Raw genomic sequence first — 19,690 nt, 5'->3', positions numbered from 1 at the left:
ACAATAAAATATAAGTTAAAAAAAAAAAAAAAAAAAAAAAAAAAAAAAAAAAAATTAAGAACATTTTACTTTGAGAAGATTTGACTTGACAATTTATTTTCTTAATTAAATCACCATAAGATTCAGTTTCTTGATGTATTTTCTTATATTTTTCTACAGCATTTCACTATAAAGCTTGACCCACCGAACATGAAGTGAATGAATAATGCGTAAAATTGTAAAAGCGACTTTGAGTGTCTGGAAAAATGCTACGTAAGACTAAAACATTATTATTATAATTTCAAACCAAGTTCATCAGCTGTTTATCCCTTTAGAACGGCCCTCCAATGAAGCACGCAGGAGGAAACAGCTACGCTAACTACTCCACATGCATACAAATGATAGCCCAGATCAGCTCAATGGGTTTTATAGTCCACATCACAACATGCGACGCAATTCTGTTTATTTATGCATTTGTCTTTCTTCAAATGAGAATCTGTAGTACTTTTAGAATTGATTACTAGATGTGTTTTGATTTTTTTTAAGCCCTAGTTAATACAGATATAAACAACAGTGGTGTAAGTGTAACAGCTGCTTTATGTCTCTGATAATGTCTTGTTACGCAGAGGCAGATGTAGTAAAATGTGCCCTGCTCACTGCTTGCTCCATAATAACTCTATGTGACAGCAGGCACACACTTCACCGGTCTCTCCGCTGCGGCCTGGGACTCCCAAATACACACAAAGATAAACCAGGCTCTAACAGTCCTCTCTGTCGCATTGTCTCCTGTACCCCCTTAGCTTTGTCTGACTCTGCGATGTTACCCCTAAATACTGTTCTAGAGATAAGCAGACTGATGGATTTGTAGTTGGTTTAGAAATGATTTAAAGACACACTTGGCCTATTGTATGTTCCCCCTTTGAATTACAGAAGAACAATAAGCCTTTAGGTCAAATAGGCTACGTTATGTAATTCAGTAAAGGTTGATAAGGACAGCTGAACAAAGTTTTTATAGTTATTTTATTAATTTTTCAAAGGCGTTGTTTATCTGCACATATATTTAAATAGGGGGTATTATGTAAAATAGATTTTTTTGAGCTTTCAACCATGTTAATATGTTAATCCCTCAGCAAAAACATGTCAGAAGACGTTTTAGATGTCATCCATGCATGCTGAATATTTTTGCAATCTCTCCCAGGCTCTATTCGAACCCTCCTTCAAGACTCAACATTCAAGAGTCAACATTTCATTGACATACAGTCAGATATGTGGAGATTTTATGCCATTATGCAAAGTCCAGTTCAGTGCTATTGTATTGGTGGATGTGGTTATTGTCCATGGGAGGGGGCACTGCAGCCTCAACCTGAGGGTACAGACTGTTGGTCAGTCTGGTTGTTCTGTATGGACCTGTACTTTCTACCTGAGGGCAGCAGGTGGAGCAGGTGATGAACAGGGTGATGCTCCTCATGCAGGATGTTGTGCACTCTGTTGAGACAGAGTGGTGTAGATGGTATGATCTCTGGGAGAGTCATCCCATGATTTTCCTGCTGTTTTCACCACCCGCTGGAGTACCTGCTGGTCGGCCTTAGTGCAGCTGGAGAACCATACTAAAAATCCATTTGCCAGAACAGTACTGATGGTACAGTTGTAGAAGTTCACTGTCAGTGGTCTGAGGATGCTGACGCGCCTCAGTTTCCTCAGTTAGTAGAGGTGTTGTAGGGCCTTCCCCACATCACCCATGCTCTCACATGATAATTCTCCATAAAAATACAAAAACATGATACAAAACCGTACACAGTTACTTGACAAACCTGATGCTATATGCAGTAGTTACATTAGTGTAATGTGTGCTGACTGTGCTCTGACAGGGGAGTGACTTAATGTGGGGAGACTTGAAGCATCAAAAACAAAAGTTGGCAAATATAGCATTTTTAAAACAATAAAAGGTAACATGGTGCTCTAAATATGTGATGTGGTACCAGTTAATATCCCATAGAAAAAAATCTTTAATTTTTCAAGTTCAGACTGTGGTGGAACAAAGATAATGACGCCAAGGTGCAATACTTTATAGTAAAGGAGTTTCATTTTAATGCATTAGCATTTTAATGCTGAACATATTAAATGGTGTTTAAGTGACTGGATGCTGACGATAACATTACTGCTTAGGCCAGGGGTGGGCAAACTTTTTGACACATGGCCACAGTGGGTTCTAAAATGTATATGTGTATATATATATATATATATATACACATAATGTACATAATTACACATAATGTATATATATATATATATATATATATATATATATATATATATATATATATATATATATATATACATACACACACACACACATATATATATATATATATATATATATATATATATATATATATATATATATTACAAATACAAATATATTTCCAAATACATTAATTCAATTACTAATTAAATTTCAGTTAAATAAATAGCAGATTAATAAAATGGATTAATAAACCCAAAGGGCCGTGTGTGGCCCCCGAGTTTATTAATCCATCCACAGCCTATGCCCATGTCTGGTTTAGGGCGTCAGGTCTACACTAGTGTCAATGGGGACACAACTTCTCATTCAATGTTTTTTCTTTATGTTTACTGCTTTATACATTTTAGATACATACAGAACACATCAAATGATGCAAGATATATGGAATTATGTAGTAAAGAAAAGAAAAAGTTTAATAACTCAACAAAATATGTTTATATTTTATATTCATTTCCTCAAAGTAGCCACTTTTTACTGTGTTGACACAGCTGAAAACCCTTGGCCTTCGTTCAATGAGCTTCTTGCTGACCCTGTGTGGCCTGTGAGGGTCAAGAAATGCCAACAATGCAAAGCAAAGATCAAAGCAAGGGGTGGCACTTTTACTACATTCCACACATCTGCATTCATAGTTTTGATGATTTCAATGAGAATCTACAATGTAGATAATCATGGAAATAAAGAGGAAAAATAAAGGGAAAAGTATCTCCAAATTTGACTGGTAGTGTATATAAGATTTTTTTATTTTTTTTTCAAAAGAACATTTCTAGTATTAATGCCTACAAATAAATGCTTGATTTTAATTTTATTTTTTTTATTTCGAGCCTATTGCACACATTAAGTTTGCAATAAGAAAAAAAATGCTAAATATGTTATGTAACAATAAAATATACATTTTTAAAAAGTGAAATTAAATGTGATTAATTGTGAGTTAACTCAGGGAAATCATGTGATTAATCACAATTCAAAATTGTAATCATGTGACAGCCCAGTTAATACCCCATGTAAGTGATGTCATTATCTGCAGGTCCATCTTCATTAATGCAGGTCCATGCACCTTTACTCATGTTGAAAAGTCCTATTAACAACAGCTCTGCTTTCAATCGAGCAGCTATTGTTTTTAGCCTGATTTAAGCATTTCACCCGTTTTGTGAAATAAAGTTTACAGGCTGAATAAAAGGTCAGGCCACAATTACATTTTTATATTTTTGCTCATGTTGTTAAATATTATGATCACATAAACCTGAGGAAAAGTCTAAACCATTATCAAGTGTTATATTGATCCCTGAAGATCCCATAGATTACCTTATATAGGTGTTTTATGGCTGCTGTAACTACTTTTTGTTGTTTACTGTTGCACCTCCTCACACCAGCATTTTTCACAACACTACAACTCCCGTGATCCTCTTAAAATGCCCCTCCCCCCGCTGACTGCTCCGTAGCTGAGTGGGTGGGCTGATAAACTATATTTCTCAAGTAGAAGTAAAAGTATGTTCAACCAAGCTAGTAAGTTACCTGGTTGTCTCCATGGAGATGTTATTGCTTTTTTTGGAATGTTCCACAGTATGGCATCTAAACACATGGGAACACCCCCCGCTTGATTCCATGGAGCTAGATATGTTTAATACAAATCTGTAGAATATTCCTGGCAAAGTAATGACATCTCTATGGAGACAAGCAGGTACATGATGCTGCTGAAACTTTCAAGTATCACCGATTAAGAAAAAAATGTTGTCAGTACAGAGCAGAGGGCGTACGCTGGTGGTGGTGAAAAAAAGGGCTAAATCGACGCAATGATGTCTTGAATACAGGAGAATAAAAATTGCTCAAACATGCATGAATCACTCCAAGTACGCCTTCGGGTAAATGGTTAAAAGCTCTAAAAAGTCGATTTAACATAATAGGTCCACTTTAACGCCAAAGTCTGGAATATTCCAAGCAAAGCAAAAATATATTCATGGAGGAAAGTTACGTATGGTGCTACATTAAATCTTTTTTTAAATATAGAACTATGGAAAAACTCTGTGTACCTCTGTGACACCCTCCTGACACCTTTCCACCTGGACCCACATACTGACAGAAGTAGCACTGCAGTGAGAAGGACCACTACAAGTACATCCTAAGTATAACTCACGCGTTTATGTGAAGTATACATTTCATATATTTAGTCTAGCAGATGAGTGTTACATGGCTATACAACGAGTTTATATGTTAGGAATGAAAGGAATTTATTCTCGCCCTTAACCCTGACTTCTGCAGCGTTAAGACTCGTATATCCAAAGCTGATGTAATAAATAACAAAACAATACAGCGAATAACAGGCTCCAGGCTCGATATGGTAACGTCTCGTAATGGTCATTAGCTGAGACTAGAGCTGCATGGTAGTGGTGTTTCTGCGTTAGTTAGAAAATAAAAGGAAATTGAGGAGTGATGTTCCTGTTCATGGTGGAGCTCTTCGGCTGTTACTGTGTTTACTGTTGGCTACAAAGATTAATCGCAGACGCAGTGAGAGGACGGCTCACTCTGAGACCAAGATCCAAAAATACAGTCTTGATATCAGCTGCAGCTCGTCTTTGGTCGTACGACTGTTCTAACTTTGATCTTTGTCCCGGTCGCACTCTGAGACCTACAACCTCAAGATTTTTATCGTAAATTTTTCATCACAGAACGGCAAAATCATGCAGTAGACACTTGGCTTTAAACAATTTATATAGATTTTTGTTCAATTCCACTACAGCAGCAGAATCATCAGCCTCCCCAGCTTCTCCATCTCTTCCTCTTCATCACCAGACATTTCACAAAAAATTCCATTATTCCATATATGTTTTCTTACAATAACCTGGTCTGGGGGGCGTCACCTGTTTGTTTCCATGGCGATAGATCATTTTAATGACACCACACTATGGAATATTACAGGCAAAACCATAACGTCTACATGGACGTAACTTCTACAACAATAGAAAAGTTACAAAATGCACTTTTAAAATACAAACTAGTAGAAGTAACGCAAATCCTGCAGATGGAGAATGGAGTTGGGTGAAGATTACTCACTTGTACTGGGCCTGGAAGTGCTCCTGGACGAAGCTGTGCTGGACTTTGGACGGGTGGACGGAGCAGTGGTCAGGGAGGTCCTTCTCACCGTCACATATCTGCACGACAAAACAAAATGTTACTAAATGTATCTATCTCCATGGAGACAAGTATCTGTGGAGAGGCGATCACAGTCACAGCAAGAATGCATGTTTTCCAAGGTATTTAGGTGGTAATCACAAGTTAAAACAGTTGGGAGTAGAGATAGGACGTAGGTGTAAAAAAAAATTCTGTCTGAATATACAAACATGCATCAATGAAAGAAAACACAACCCCAAGTTTCTTTTAGATGGGAAAGTTAAAACATTTACAGTGCTAAAAAAATGTATCCGTATGTTCAAATTATATCCGTCTTCTCAGCTTTCATTTCTTTACTACTATCAAATTCTGCCTCAGGTATTTTTTCCACCTTCTATTTTATAACAGTGTCATCATCTAGGTACATCGTGCAGTATGTGGAAACTATATGACGCAGTTCCCCTTGAGAATTCCCATCACAGACATGTCATGGATTCCACAGCTATCTGAAAGCGGAGATAAGGTGGGAGTATTTCACAGTGCAAACATGTAGGCTTATCTTAGACTGTGAGCTAACCAGAGTTGTATGGAGGATTTTAATACTGAAATATATTGTATTGAGTTTAGTCTTGGTTACAACCTGTTTTAGACCTGGTGATATACAAATAAACTTGCCTTGCCTTGTTAAATTTGGCTTAGTCCTGGCTAGACATAGCTTAGTCCTAGTTTGGTCCCGATTTAGACTTGATTTAGACCTTGACTCAGCTTAGTTCTGGTTTAGACATTTTAGCTCTGGCTTAGTCCACGTTAAATCCTAGTTTAGACCCTTTTAGTCCTTCTATTCACCTGGGCTGAGTCGCGGCGGCAGCAGTCTAAGCATGCACCCCTAGACTTCTCTCACTCTAGACATTTTGTTCCCAGGGCAACCAAGAGACACAGTCCCTCCAGCGTGACCTGGACCTTCCCCTGGGGACTAGTTCAGTCCTGGCTTAGTCCTGGCTTAGTCCTGGCTTAGTCCTGGCTTAGTCCTGGCTTAGTCCTGGTTTAGCCCTGATTTAGTCCTTGTTTAGTCATAGTTTAGACCTGGTCAAGACCTACTTTAGACCTAGTTTAGATCTGGTTTAGTCTGGGTATAGACCTGATTTCGTCTTGGTTTTGACCTGGTTTAGTCCTGGTTTAGATTTAGCTTAGTTCTGTTTTAGACATATCTTAGTCCTGATTTAGACCTGGCTGCATTTGACCCATCTTTCAATGCTGCTGGGGTAACCTGTCAAGAGTCTTGGTCAGGACTACCTTAGCTTGAGTATTTGACCTGTTGTGGATGCTTTGGGTTGATGGGGGAAACCAGTACCGAGGAATTAAACTGGGAAAGTTCTTCCTGTGAGGCAAGAATGCTAGCTATGCTAAAAAACAAAACAAAAAAACACTTTGCAGATTTCTGTAAAATCACTGAGTGAAGCATTAAACTCTCTTAATCTGAGGTAATTTCACTTTGTTGCTAAATAATGGGTGACCAATACAGAAAGATCATTCCAGATTTGCAGGCGATCAGTGAGAGGGTGAGGGGATAGGATCAGTATCCAGGGGAGTGACACAGCGACAGCTATGTGAAAGTGAGATGTTATCTGGGAAATTGGCTGCCAACAAAATCATGTCACCTCCGGACTGATAGCTGGAGCTATACAAGATATAACACAGAAGAACCTATTTTTAGATGAAAAATATCTATTTTAAAATGCAAAGGTTATCCTTGTATACCTGTTCAGTGGTCAATTCTCTCACATATATTATTGTCACAAATCTGTAACAGGTTAAGATACATTTTATTGTCCCAGCACAGAAATGCGTCCTCTGCATTTGACCCATCCTTCAGTGCCACTGGGGCAACCTGTCAGGAGCAGTGGAAACCACAATGCAGCACCCAAGGACACATGTCCAGATCTTCAGCTGGTCTTGGTCAGGACTACCTTAGCTGGATGATTTGACCTATTGTACATAGGGGGGAGGAGGGAAGCAAGAGTGCAAGGAAGAAACCACCCAGAAAATAAAGCCCGGGAAGTGAACCCAGAACTTTCTCGGATAGTGCAGGATTCATAATGTTGTGTAGGGGAGATTTTTAACAATTCTTAACAGCCTGGAGCATCTGCACTAATTTTGAACCCCTCTGCTTCTATTTACTCTCAAATAACATTGCATTTTTCCTTAATCTGCTGTGACCACAGTGACTCTGCTCAGCTCAGCCTTCCGTGATTGAAGCAGAGTTAGTGCGTTGCCTCATTGTTGAACTTTTTCCACAATAAAGCCCTGTCTGCAGATGCTTAACAATGGAGCCTTTATCTTGAAAGCACCATACAAATTATTTAGCTGTCTATCAGATAACCTTAAGATTTTAGATGATTTTTTTTTAAAAGATGGGACTTTATGGTGAAACAAGCCCCACAATAAAACAAAGCAGAGAGAGGGAGCGGGAAGGGCCATGGCTGATAGTGGGATAGAGCGTTCCAGCAGAGGTGAGTGACAGCTAATCAGAAAGCTTTGTGACGCACCTGACAGCCAATCAAAAATATCTGTTATGCACCCGACAGACAATCAAAAAGCTCTATTATGCACCTGACAGCCAATTAGAAAACTCTGTGACATACAAGACAGCCAATCAGAAAGCTTGGTGATGCATCTGACAACCAATAAGACAGCTCTGTTATGCACTTGACAGCCAATCAGAAAGCTCCGTGACACACAAGACAGCCAATCAGAAAGCTTGGTGATGCAGACAGCTCTGTTATGCACCTGACAGCCAATCACAAAGCTCTGTGACGCACCTGACAGCCAATAAGAAGGCCCTGTGATTGACCTGAGAGCCAATCAGAATGCTTGCTGTGCTCTGATTGGTTGATCCATAAAGATTATATTGACTACCGATCAAAAACAGCCTCTAACAGCTAACATTTGGCACATACATGTTTGCATATGAGCTTAGAGTAATTGTTAATTGCCCTAGTATATAAATAAATGCTAATTCAATTTCGGAATTCCCACAACATAACTGAACTGATTAGCTTGAATGATCCAAAACTTTTATGTTCCACTAACTAGGACATGTACTGTTAGCATGCTAGTTGTTATTAGCATTACTGTTATGACAAAATTTGCAGTCAATAGTTAGGAATGTGAATAAGTTTGGACAGCTGAAAACCATTTAAATTGCATTAGTTGAGTTTTTCATGTTTTCAGGATGTACAGGTAATTTACAAAATCATTTAATTATAACATTCAGCTGACTCCGAACAGTGACTGACTGACACACACACCTGATTGTGTGAGAGCAGAAAGTGCAGTCTCCTCTATACGGTATCTCACACACTCTCACCAATATGAAGCATTCAGATAAACAGCACAGACACGGCGAGGCTCCTCCCACTGTCTGCACTCTGTCAGGCCAGAGGAGGGGAGGATGTGAGGGGGGGAAGAGGAGATGAGAGGGAGAGGATGAGGGAGAAGTACAAGGGAAGAGGAGGATAGAGGGGGAAGAGGTGATGGAGACGAGGATGAAGAGGCAGAAGAGGAGAGGAGAGGGGCAGGCGGAGAGTGAGAGAGGGATAAAGATGTAGAGGAGGGAAAGGAGAGAGAAGGAGGAGGGGGGAGAGAAGAGGAAGCGGAGAGAAGTGAACACAGCTGCAGATCTGAATGGGGGACTAGCTGACTACAAGGAGTACAGGCTGATTCTGTGTGGTACAGATGTATAGTGTAATGGTTTTCTCAATTATGTTGATCATTTTTTTCTTAAAAGGTGGTGAATTATGCAAAACAAGAAGCTTTTAATATTGTTTCCTTATTAAAACATACTAGTACTGGGTGATATAGCTAAGAAATAAACACGATTTGAGTCTATTTTTTACGCTAACAAGTTACACGGTCGCAATTTGTATTTAGACTGGCCGAATCACCTCTGTTGTATTCTCACAAGTCACCACTAGAGGCTGTCTATGTTATTACAGTCTGACAGTGTGACAGAAGAAGACCAGAGAGCATAGGTGTGCGTGAACAAAGGCTAATTTTTTTTACTTTATTATTATTTTTATTTATTTTTTTATCTCAGCACAGTTTTCCATTTAATATTTAAATACATAATAAGCAATAATAAAAGGGTGTTAGGGTGTCTAAATAAACATAAAGCTATTGGTGCGTCCTTCACACCAAGGTGCTTTCCCCGGTTACGCACACCTGTTAAGTCAGTTCCTTTTCGAGAACGCACAATATATGAGAATTAGTGCATAGGAAAAGGAAGGAGGAAGTGCCTAGGTGAAGAAGGAGGGGCCAGGAGATGGGAAGAGGGAGCAGGTATCACATCTGTCATCTGCTGGTGAAAAAAAGCTAATAAACGTGCAGATGGTAGCTTTAATTATCTGAACATAAACAAGACAGACTTTGCTTTGCTGGTCACCCATCAATCATGCGAAATACCAAACCCTCAGTGATACTCGTGACATAATGTAGGCTAAAATCTGGACCAAACCCCATTTTGATCCTCCTAAGCTAAATCCTGGTTAGATAGGTCCAGGTATGAGGTATGTATATGTGTTAAATAACAAAAAGATGAAAAAAAAAAAAATAAATCACAACAGAAACCATGTACTCATCTATCTGTCCTGATGCAATTATGGCTCTGAAAACTAACACGTCATTATCCACCAGAAATCTCCATCTTTATCCCCAGGCTCTTTCCTACTGTGAGAGGAACTGTATTAAAAAGTCATTTGGCAGCTTTGGAAATAGCACAGAATTCTCTCTTCATTCATTTCATGGCACACGACAAAAGCCCGCATAAGTGGCACTGTCTCCACAGCTCAATGCACTGCAAAAATGGGAAAAAATTTAGGATATTAACCAACTTACATTTATTTAGTGAGTTGTTCTAGTTTTTCTTTCTATTTCTGCTTGGTTTTAATGTATTTATTCGTGGAAGATATTAAGATTTATTTAACTGATGCATTAAAGTGGATAAATCACGTAGAATTGACTTGAATCCTGAGCCTTTCAACCATGTTTCTCTATTGTGCTTGTGTCTGCTATACAGCTATAATCTATGACAACAGCTCCCGACCTTTTTTCTCCTGCGGACCAGTATTTAATGTTAGAATTTTTCACAGACTGGGACTGCAACGCACATACAAAGCATCCAAACAAAGCTGTAACAAGCCTATTTCTCAGCAAAAATTGTAAAATTACTGTTCTTGATTCACCAAAGAGAGTTTTTTTTCTAGGGCTTGTTTTCCTGCAACAAGATAGTCGCTTCTTGGAGTTATGGTAGAAAGTGAAACTCGAAGTGTACTCCTAATGTCTGCTGCTAATTTGGTCTTGGTTACAGAAACAGCAGAAAATCCAGCTTTGCAATGATATGATGTTGGAAAAGTGAGAAGAGTTTTTAGTGCTTTTGTGTTAATCACTGGATAATCTACTTTGGCTTTAATACAGAATGTTGTAAGATTTGAAGTCATATCAGTTTTAATTTCACCATTGCCATTGCCAATCTCTAGGAGTTGCTCTTCTCCGTAAAAAGATACATTTCTTGGTCGGTCCTGGATCCAGTCCTTTCCAGTTCTTGGGTCTTTTGTGGCAGGAAAAAAATCACACAAAAGTTGAGACAGGTGGTTGCGGACAAACTGGCACAAGGAGGGCACTGGCTGTGTCTGTCTCAAAATCCCTGACAGTGATGGAAACAAGTCAAAATCTCCCACGTCCACCACCGCCCCCACGTGTCCAAGTTCACCTTGAATGTGGCCACTTTATCTACAGACTTGAAAATTGTAGTTATTTTCTCTTGAAGTGACAATTTCAGTTCATTGAGTAGGTTAAAAATGTCTGTAGGAAATATCTCCAGGGGCCCTCGTAACAAACACTCCTTTGGAAAGGCACCTCTGTGTATGAGAGAAGGTGCTTGTGGTCCGTGTCCACATCTTCACAAAGCTGCTCAAATATATGTGACATCTGTCATAATGCGGTTCGGTCTAGAGGGCAGTTTTCTTCTAGCCTGTATTTCTCTGTGGATCACACAGTGTGTAGAATCGTATTCAGGTGCAGCCTCCTTGACTTACGTAGTGAAGCCTGACAGCTGCCTTGTCATCACAGTTTCTCTATCTGTACATATATGCCAACACAAAATGTCCACTCAACCCAACAGTCATTTGAAGCCTTAAATATCTCCGAAGTCGTTGTTTAGTTGGCAATAAAACAGAGTACAGCATGCCCTCGTGTACATCCTCTTGAAATTAAAATTATGGTCCAAAAACAAGCTTGTAGCTCTGTTGTTTACATCTGTTGACTCGATAACATGTATTTCATACCACGGCTGATTGTCCTCAATGTCCCGTGTCATCTGGTCTATTTGTCTGGTTACTGTTGTGACTGAGTGGGTCTTGTGAGATCTTCTGAACAGTGGCCCCCAAATAGTTCATGACAAATGTCTTTCACAGCAGGCAAGATTAGCTCTTTACTGATTCTGAAGTAGACGCAGGCTTTCATTAGATGTGTCTGTCCTTCATATTCATGTCTTTTTCTTTTTAAAAATTCATATCTTTGAGTCCTGGGTGTTTTGTTTCACAGCTTTGCTGGAAAGTCTCTCACCACGTACAACACAAAGCGGGTTAGGGGCGGGTGACTCACCTGTTAAATGAAGGAATTTTCTATAAAACGCTGCTGTCTTTTCGGAGGGCAGTTTTATTGTCTTCTCTTGCTTCATCATTGGATCTCCACTCGCCAAAAAAGCTATCCACTGTTGTTTTTTTACTCATTTTTGCTAGGTAGCATGTTAATTTGGCTCCATGTTTTTCTTAAGTAAAAGGTTGAGCGGAGAAAACAGAAGAAAGCACAGCAGCGACAGACAATTTAGTAATGATTTAATACAAGACAGTCTCAAATAGTGATACCTTTTTTTGCCCCATTATATTATATTTTCCACCACGGCCTGCTCTGGGCGGTGTTCGGGGCCATGGCGTGGTGGTTGGCACTTACGACTCCTGTATATCTTGTTATATTCCTGTAGAAATATAATGCACTTCAAAATGTGTTATCGTGACAGGCCTAGGTACAACCAAACAAGATCAGTGGAGACACCAGATCTGTGGAGACGTGGCAATGCTCAGAGTAATAATGCATTCATATTCATACATTTAACGTCACACTATGTAACACTGCAGGGAGAGCAACAGCATCTTCTGGCAGACCCTCTCCCAGAAAAGTTACGCATTGCACCGCTAACTTGTTGGTATGGCCTTTTTGCAGTGTACAGACATCTGAACTTGGCATGACACCCATTGGAAGCTTATCAATAATTAAGCTTAAACTCTCCCTCTATACTAGTGCCATTAGAATAACAGAAATCGGCCATTCTTGTAGACCACCTGCCAGCTCCGGATAGCGTCCCAGGGATAGAGGGATGGACACTAAAGGGGGCCAGGATTCCCAGTAATGGCCCCGTGTGAATAATTTAAGCATGGAGGAATGCACTAAGATAGAGATAGTGCTGACAAGAAAAGAGCACTAAGCAGAAGTCAGGGAAGTCATGAGAAGTTTAAGAAACATGTTGGGTAAAACATTATAATAACTATACTTTAATTAGCCTTGATAAAGCATGAATTAAGACTTAATTCATTATAAATAACAATTGAGTCAGTCTGTATTATATTGTTGCTCTCACCATAAAAAAAATTAAAAAAAAATGCTCCTTTTGCATTTTGCCAGGATTGTTGCATCACAGATCAAAATCTCGAATTTTACTGTGCAGTTTTTAAGTCCATAAACCATAACTGGACTTGTTTTGTGGTCAAATTGTGTTCACAATGAACAGCTGGCTCTATTAGTATAGCCTTCATGTGGGATAAGGTCTTGCTTTTTTAAATGTTCATTCCTTTTGCTGACAGCAGAGGGAGCTCCAACTCCCAAATACCCCATTGAAAATGAAGGTGACATTTATAAATGTGTTTTCTAAATGCAGACATTATTTTAAGTTATCAGATGTGTTATAAAAATATTTATTAAGAATCATTCAGGCTTAGTAACTATGTAATTAAGGATTAAGGTTAGGTGCTATAAAGTAAGGGTATTAATTTACATAAAGTACGTAACAAAAAACAGCTAATATTAATAATTATATATTATATATATATATATATATATATATATATATATATATATATATATATATATATTATATATATATAAAAAAATAAAAATTATATATATATATATATATATATATATATATATATATATATATATATATATATATATATATATATATATAAAATCCTTTAGCTATAACATTTCACAGTCTAGCACCAAGGTATTGTTTAAAGTTTATATCTCCATGGAATCATGCAGGTGATGTGCCACCTCCACAAAGTTAAATGGTGTCACTTAAAGTTAAAGTTAAAAGGCCTGAATCATTTTAATAAATTATTCACTCATTAGGAATTAAGTTTTATATAAAATGTCTAGTTATTATAAAGTGTTACCTGTTTTTTTTTTTTCCAAAACTGCTCAGCTCTCACTGACTTCAGGTTAGTGCCCTTTATTTCACCAGCGCTCTATCTTAATGTGCTCCTGCTTCTTGTTTAAATTCTATGAGCTGTTACGAAACAATCTCAAGCTCTACAGAATATATTGTGCTCCCTTTCATTTCAGAGGAGGTCGAGGTCTGAGCAAGAGTTAGCCGCATGGATATTTTGTAGTTTGCAGAGAACATTATGGTGCACTATGTGACTATTCTGATGGTCGTCTCTCATTGCATTCCCTGAAATGTTCCAAAGTGAGGCTTTAAATTTATTACAGGTATAAAGTGCATGAGGCAGGTTAGCTTACTAATTTCACTAAAACATATATTTAACGTAATTATATTTAAGATTTTACTACATTTCTTGGTCACTGGACCAGCTTTATACTCTCCATCGGGTCCTCGAGGGCTCATGGGAGTTTGCCCAACCAAATGTGTCCACATGTGTTTTGTGGATCTGGAGAAGGCATTTGACCGTGTCCCTCGTGGTGTCCTTTGGGGGGTGCTCTGGGAGTATGGGGTCCGGGGCTCTTTGCTAAGGGCTGTTCGGTCCCTGTATGACCGGAGCAGGAGCTGTGTTCGCATTGCCGGCAGTAAGTCAGACCTGTTCCCGGTGCATGTTGGACTCCGCCAGGGCTGCCCTTTGTCACCGGTTCTGTTCATTATATTTATGGACAGAATTTCTAAGCGCAACCAGGGGCCGGAGGGGGCCTGGTTCGGGAACCACAGGATTTCATCTCTGCTGTTTGCAGATGATGTGGTCCTGATGGCTTCATTGAGCCAGGACCTGCAGCAGGCACTGGGGCGGTTTGCAGCCGAGTGTGAAGCGGCTGGGATGAGAATCAGCTCCTCTAAATCCGAGGCCATGGTTCTCAATCAGAAAAAGGTGGTTTGCTCTCTCTGGGTGGGTGGTGAGTGTCTGCCTCAAGTGGAGGAGTTCAAGTATCTCGGGGTCTTGTTCACGAGTGAGGGAAGGATGGAGCGTGAGATTGACAGGCGGATCGGTGCAGTGTCTGCAGTGATGCGGTTGCTGTATCGGTCCGTTGTGGTGAAGGAGCTGAGCCAGAAGGTGAAGCTCTCGATTTACCGGTCAATCTACGTTCCTACCCTCACCTATGGTCATGAGCTCTGGGTAATGACCGAAAAGACAAGATCACGGATACAAGCGGCCGAAATGGGTTTCCTCTGCAGAGTGGCTAGGCGCACCCTTAGGGATAGGGTGAGGAGCTCAGTCACATGGGAGGAGCTCGGAGTAGAGCCACTGCTCCTACACGTTGAGGATCCAGCTGAGGTGGCTCGGGCATCTGCTCAGGATGCCTCCTGGATGCCTCGCTAGGGAGGTGTTCTGGGCATGTCCCACCGGGAGGAGGCCCCGGGGAAGACCCAGGACACGCTGGAGGGACTATGTCTCTCGGCTGGCCTGGGAATGCCTTGGGATCCCACCGGAGGAGCTGGAGGATGTGTCTCGGGTGAGGGAAGTTTGGGAGTCCCTGCTGAGACTGCTGCCCCCGCGACCCGGCTCCGGATAAGCGGAAGAAAATGGATGGATGGATACATTTCTTGGCCAATCTTTTTCCAGCTTTTTAAATTTTGGCAAAGTTTGTAATTGCGCTTATTGGTTGGAAGAAATTCTGTAACTGTTACCTAGCAACTACACTGTAAACAAGGGTATTAGTTATAAATAGCACAAATAAATGACAACATCGTTATTTTGTTAAATGAAAATTTCAACTGTCAGAAAAATGCCTTCCTAGTATGAAAATTGTCCCTGCATTTTGGATGGAACTTTCAGTGTTGATGACATAGGTAGACATATTTTAGAACTAGTGCTACTTCCTGTATTTTTGTACCTTTCTTCTTGTCATGATGTCAGTTTTCCCTGTCCTCCCGTGCTCTCTCCCCCTCCCCTACCTGTGTGTCTGGAGCTGGGTGGAGTGCCTGACTCCTCCCGTGCACACCTGGGGTGCATCAGCCTAATCACCACCACCTGCTGCTGAGTACAAGAAGGCTTGGCAGTCTACACTCGGTGCCAGACCGTCCGCGTGTAAAACGTGAATGTTTCTTGCTAAGCTTTGTTATATGGTACTTTCCTGCAAATGCTCATTTGGATTTATGCACCCTCCAGATTCCTGCCTCTACTCGCCCAGCTCCTGCCGCCACGTTCCAGTCCCGGTATCGCTTCCAGCTCGTCTTGTCTCCTGCTCGTCTCGTCTCCTGCTCGTCTCGTCTCCAGCTCGTCTCGTCTCCTGCTCGTCTCGTCTCCTGCTCGTCTCGTCTCCTGCTCGTCTCGTCTCCTGTCCGGTCCTGGTCTCTGGTTTGTCACCCGCTCCCCGCTCTGGTCTTCGTCTGATCCGCCTGCCCTGGTACCGCACCTGCTTCTATCCCCGTCCTGGTCCTGTCCTGCCCGCCTCTACCTGCACCGCACCCGCCTGACCCGTCTCCCGCTCCCCGGTTCCTGTACCTGCTCTTGTGACCTGTTTAAAGACTGCATTTTCACCGCTGTAAATAAACACTGTTAAAACTGCTCTGGTCTGCATCTTTTGGTCCTATCCGCACCGTTCCGACAGAACGGTCTGGCCACTATGGACCAAGCAGGCTCAGACCCGGACCAGACGCGCCGCCTCACGCACTCTCACCCCGAGGCGGTGCTGGGTCAGCATGAACAATCCATTCGAACTCTATTGGAGCTAAATCAGACATTGTCCCAGCAGGTGGCACAGCTTAACCACCAGGTGGCCGCGCTCCTCGTCACCCCGCCTGCTGCAGCTGGAGCGCCGCCACGCCTCCCGGAGCCGAGAGGCACGGATCCGGAGCCGTATGCTGGACAACCTCACCTCTGTCGCGGATTCCTGTTCCAGTGCGAGTTCATGTTCCAGCAATGCCCTTCTCGTTTCAGCTCGGGGGCCACCAAGATCCGGTATATATGTGGATTACTCCGGGGCAGAGCTCTCCAGTGGGCAGAGGCGCGCCTAATGAAGACGTCTGTGGATAGCCTGGATTTTAATGAATTTGTGTCCACGTTTAAGCTGGTGTTTGACCACCCGCACTACCAGGACAATGCTGCCTCCCGGTTATTGACTCTCAGCCAGGGCTCCAGGACGGTAGCGGATTATTCCATTGAATTCTGGACACATGCGGCGGAGCTGGACTGGACGGACAGCGCGCTGCGGGCTGTGTTTGTGCGGGGCCTGAACGAGACTTTGAAAGATGAATTGGTTTCCCGGGACGAACCCCCCGACCTGCGGAGCCTCATCTCCCTCACTCACCGTATTGACAACCGGCTACGGGCTCGTCGCCGAGAGAGACGCCGGTCACCGGTCCCGCCGGAGCCACGCGCTGCCCCGCCCCCGCCAGATGAGCCCATGCAACTCGACAGGACCCTTGTGTCGGCCGAGGAGCGTCAACGGAGGCGTCGCCTGGCCGGGGCTTGCCTCTACTGCGGTGAGCGCGGACATTATGTGGTCACTTGCCCAGTTCGGCCAAAAGGGGGGGCCCACCAGTAGCGCTGGGAGTACTGGTGGGCGAGCAACACATCCTGGACTCTACTAATAGACTGCGGCTCAGCGCCACCCTGTGCGTTCGCACAGAGACTTTATGCGTTTCCGCCCTTATCGACTCCGGGGCTGAGAAGGACTTTATTGATGCCCAAGTCGCGGAGCAGCTCGGGGTCTACCTGGAGCCCCTCGAACGCCCCTTAAATGCCCAGGGGCTCAATGGACGTTTTCTGGGGCACATCACCCACATCACAGAACCTGTCACCGTGATTCTGTCCGGCAACCACCAAGAGAACCGTCAGTTTCATGTCCTGTCCTCCTCCGCTTCTCCTCTGGTCCTTGGTTACCCCTGGCTACGCGCCCACAACCCTGTTTTCGATTGGGCCAGGGGCGGAGTTTCGGGCTGGAGTCCCGATTGCCACGCCAAGTGCCTTCGGTCCGCCCTCCCTCCGGCCGGGAGGTCCGTTCCTGTCGCCGATCCGTCCCCAGACACCCCCAATCTGTCCTCGGTGCCTGCTGAATATCACGACCTGGGGGAGGTTTTTAGCAAGAGCAAGGCCCTCTCTTTACCGCCCCACCGCCCATATGACTGCGCCATTGACCTCCTGCCGGGTGCCCCACTACCATCTAGCAGGCTATATAACCTGTCTAAACCTGAACGCGAGTCAATGGAGGACTATATCCGTGGGTCCCTTGCTGCCGGAATCATCCGCCCGTCCACTTCACCCGTGGGAGCGGGGTTCTTCTTTGTGGCCAAGAAGGACAAATCCCTGCGGCCTTGCATTGATTATCGGGGTCTGAACAATATAACTGTAAAGAATAAATACCCGCTACCCCTACTGGACTCGGCATTTACGCCCCTCCACGGTGCGACCATCTTTTCCAAGTTGGATTTGCGGAATGCGTACCACCTGGTGCGCATCAGGGAGGGAGACGAATGGAAGACGGCCTTCAAGACACCCCTGGGACATTTCGAATACTTGGTTATGCCCTTCGGTCTCACCAACGCCCCTGCCGTATTCCAAGCCCTCATCAACGATGTGCTCCGTGATTTCCTTAACCGATTCATCTTTGTTTACTTGGATGACATCTTGATTTTCTCGCGGTCCCTCCAGGAGCATCACCAGCACGTTCGCCAGGTTCTCCAGCGCCTCCTCGAGAATAAACTGTTCGTGAAAGCTGAGAAATGCGAGTTTCACGCAGAGGAGGTCAGCTTTTTGGGCTTCATTGTGGGGCGGGGCCAAGTAAGAGCTGATCCTGAAAAGATCCAGGCTGTCACTGAGTGGCCCATTCCTACCAACCGGAGACAGCTCCAGAGATTTATCGGCTTTGCCAATTTTTATAGACGTTTCATCCGGGATTTTAGTAGGGTTATCTCGCCCTTAACTAAACTCACCTCTCCTGCTTTGCAGTTTGCCTGGTCCCCTGAGGCGCAGACAGCCTTCGAGAAGCTTAAGAGACTATTTACCTCCGCTCCCATCCTGCACCAGCCCGACCCTTCACGGCAATTCATCGTGGAGGTCGACGCCTCCGACTCGGGAGTGGGGGCCGTGCTTTCGCAGAGGTTCGACCCCCACAACCGCCTCTGTCCCTGCGCCTTCTTTTCCCGGCGATTGTCCTCGGCCGAGGTCAATTATGACGTGGGGGATCGGGAGCTCCTTGCCGTAAAGCTGGCCTTGGAGGAGTGGCGCCACTGGCTCGAAGGGGCGGAGCAACCATTCATCGTCTGGACCGACCATAAAAACTTGGAGTACATCCAGTCCGCCAGGCGCCTCAATCCCCGTCAAGCTCGTTGGTCCCTCTTCTTCAGCCGCTTCAACTTTCTCCTCACCTACCGCCCCGGATCTCGGAACGTCAAACCAGATGCCCTCTCCCGCCAGTTCGCCCTGGAGGATAGCCCGGTCACCGCAGAAACAATTATCCCCTCCTCGTGTGTGGTGGCCGCGGTCCATTGGGAAATCGAGGACACCGTCCGAGAGGCCCAGACCAACGACCCCGACCCAGGTAACGGCCCTCCAGATAAACTGTTTGTTCCCGATTCTGTCCGGTCTCAGGTGCTCCAGTGGGTCCATGCCTCCCGTTTCGCCTGCCATCCTGGTGCCGGTCGCTCTCTCTCCCTCCTCAGGAGACGCTTCTGGTGGCCCACGATGGACACAGACACCCGGGCTTATGTCGCCGCCTGCCAGGTATGTGCTCGGGCCAAGGCCTCCCACTCACCCCCCTCTGGTCTCTTGCATCCTCTCCCAGTTCCTCGTCGCCCTT

General features: G+C 43.4%; 1 protein-coding gene across 1 annotated transcript in view; it reads right to left on the bottom strand.

Moving 5' to 3' along the window:
• The window catches only part of LOC117375315 (ubiquitin carboxyl-terminal hydrolase 43-like), a 105,905-nt gene that overhangs the window by 59,461 nt on the left and 26,754 nt on the right, over window positions 1–19,690 (bottom strand). The window contains exon 3 of the mRNA XM_055223784.1: window positions 5,330–5,427. Coding sequence (XP_055079759.1) covers window positions 5,330–5,427 — 98 coding nt within the window. The remainder of the gene's footprint in view (window positions 1–5,329; window positions 5,428–19,690) is intronic.

This window comes from Periophthalmus magnuspinnatus, chromosome 8 (genome assembly GCF_009829125.3).
Source record: "Periophthalmus magnuspinnatus isolate fPerMag1 chromosome 8, fPerMag1.2.pri, whole genome shotgun sequence".
NCBI classification, from domain to species: Eukaryota; Metazoa; Chordata; class Actinopteri; order Gobiiformes; family Gobiidae; genus Periophthalmus; species Periophthalmus magnuspinnatus.
This window is presented reverse-complemented; position numbering and strand designations above follow the sequence as displayed.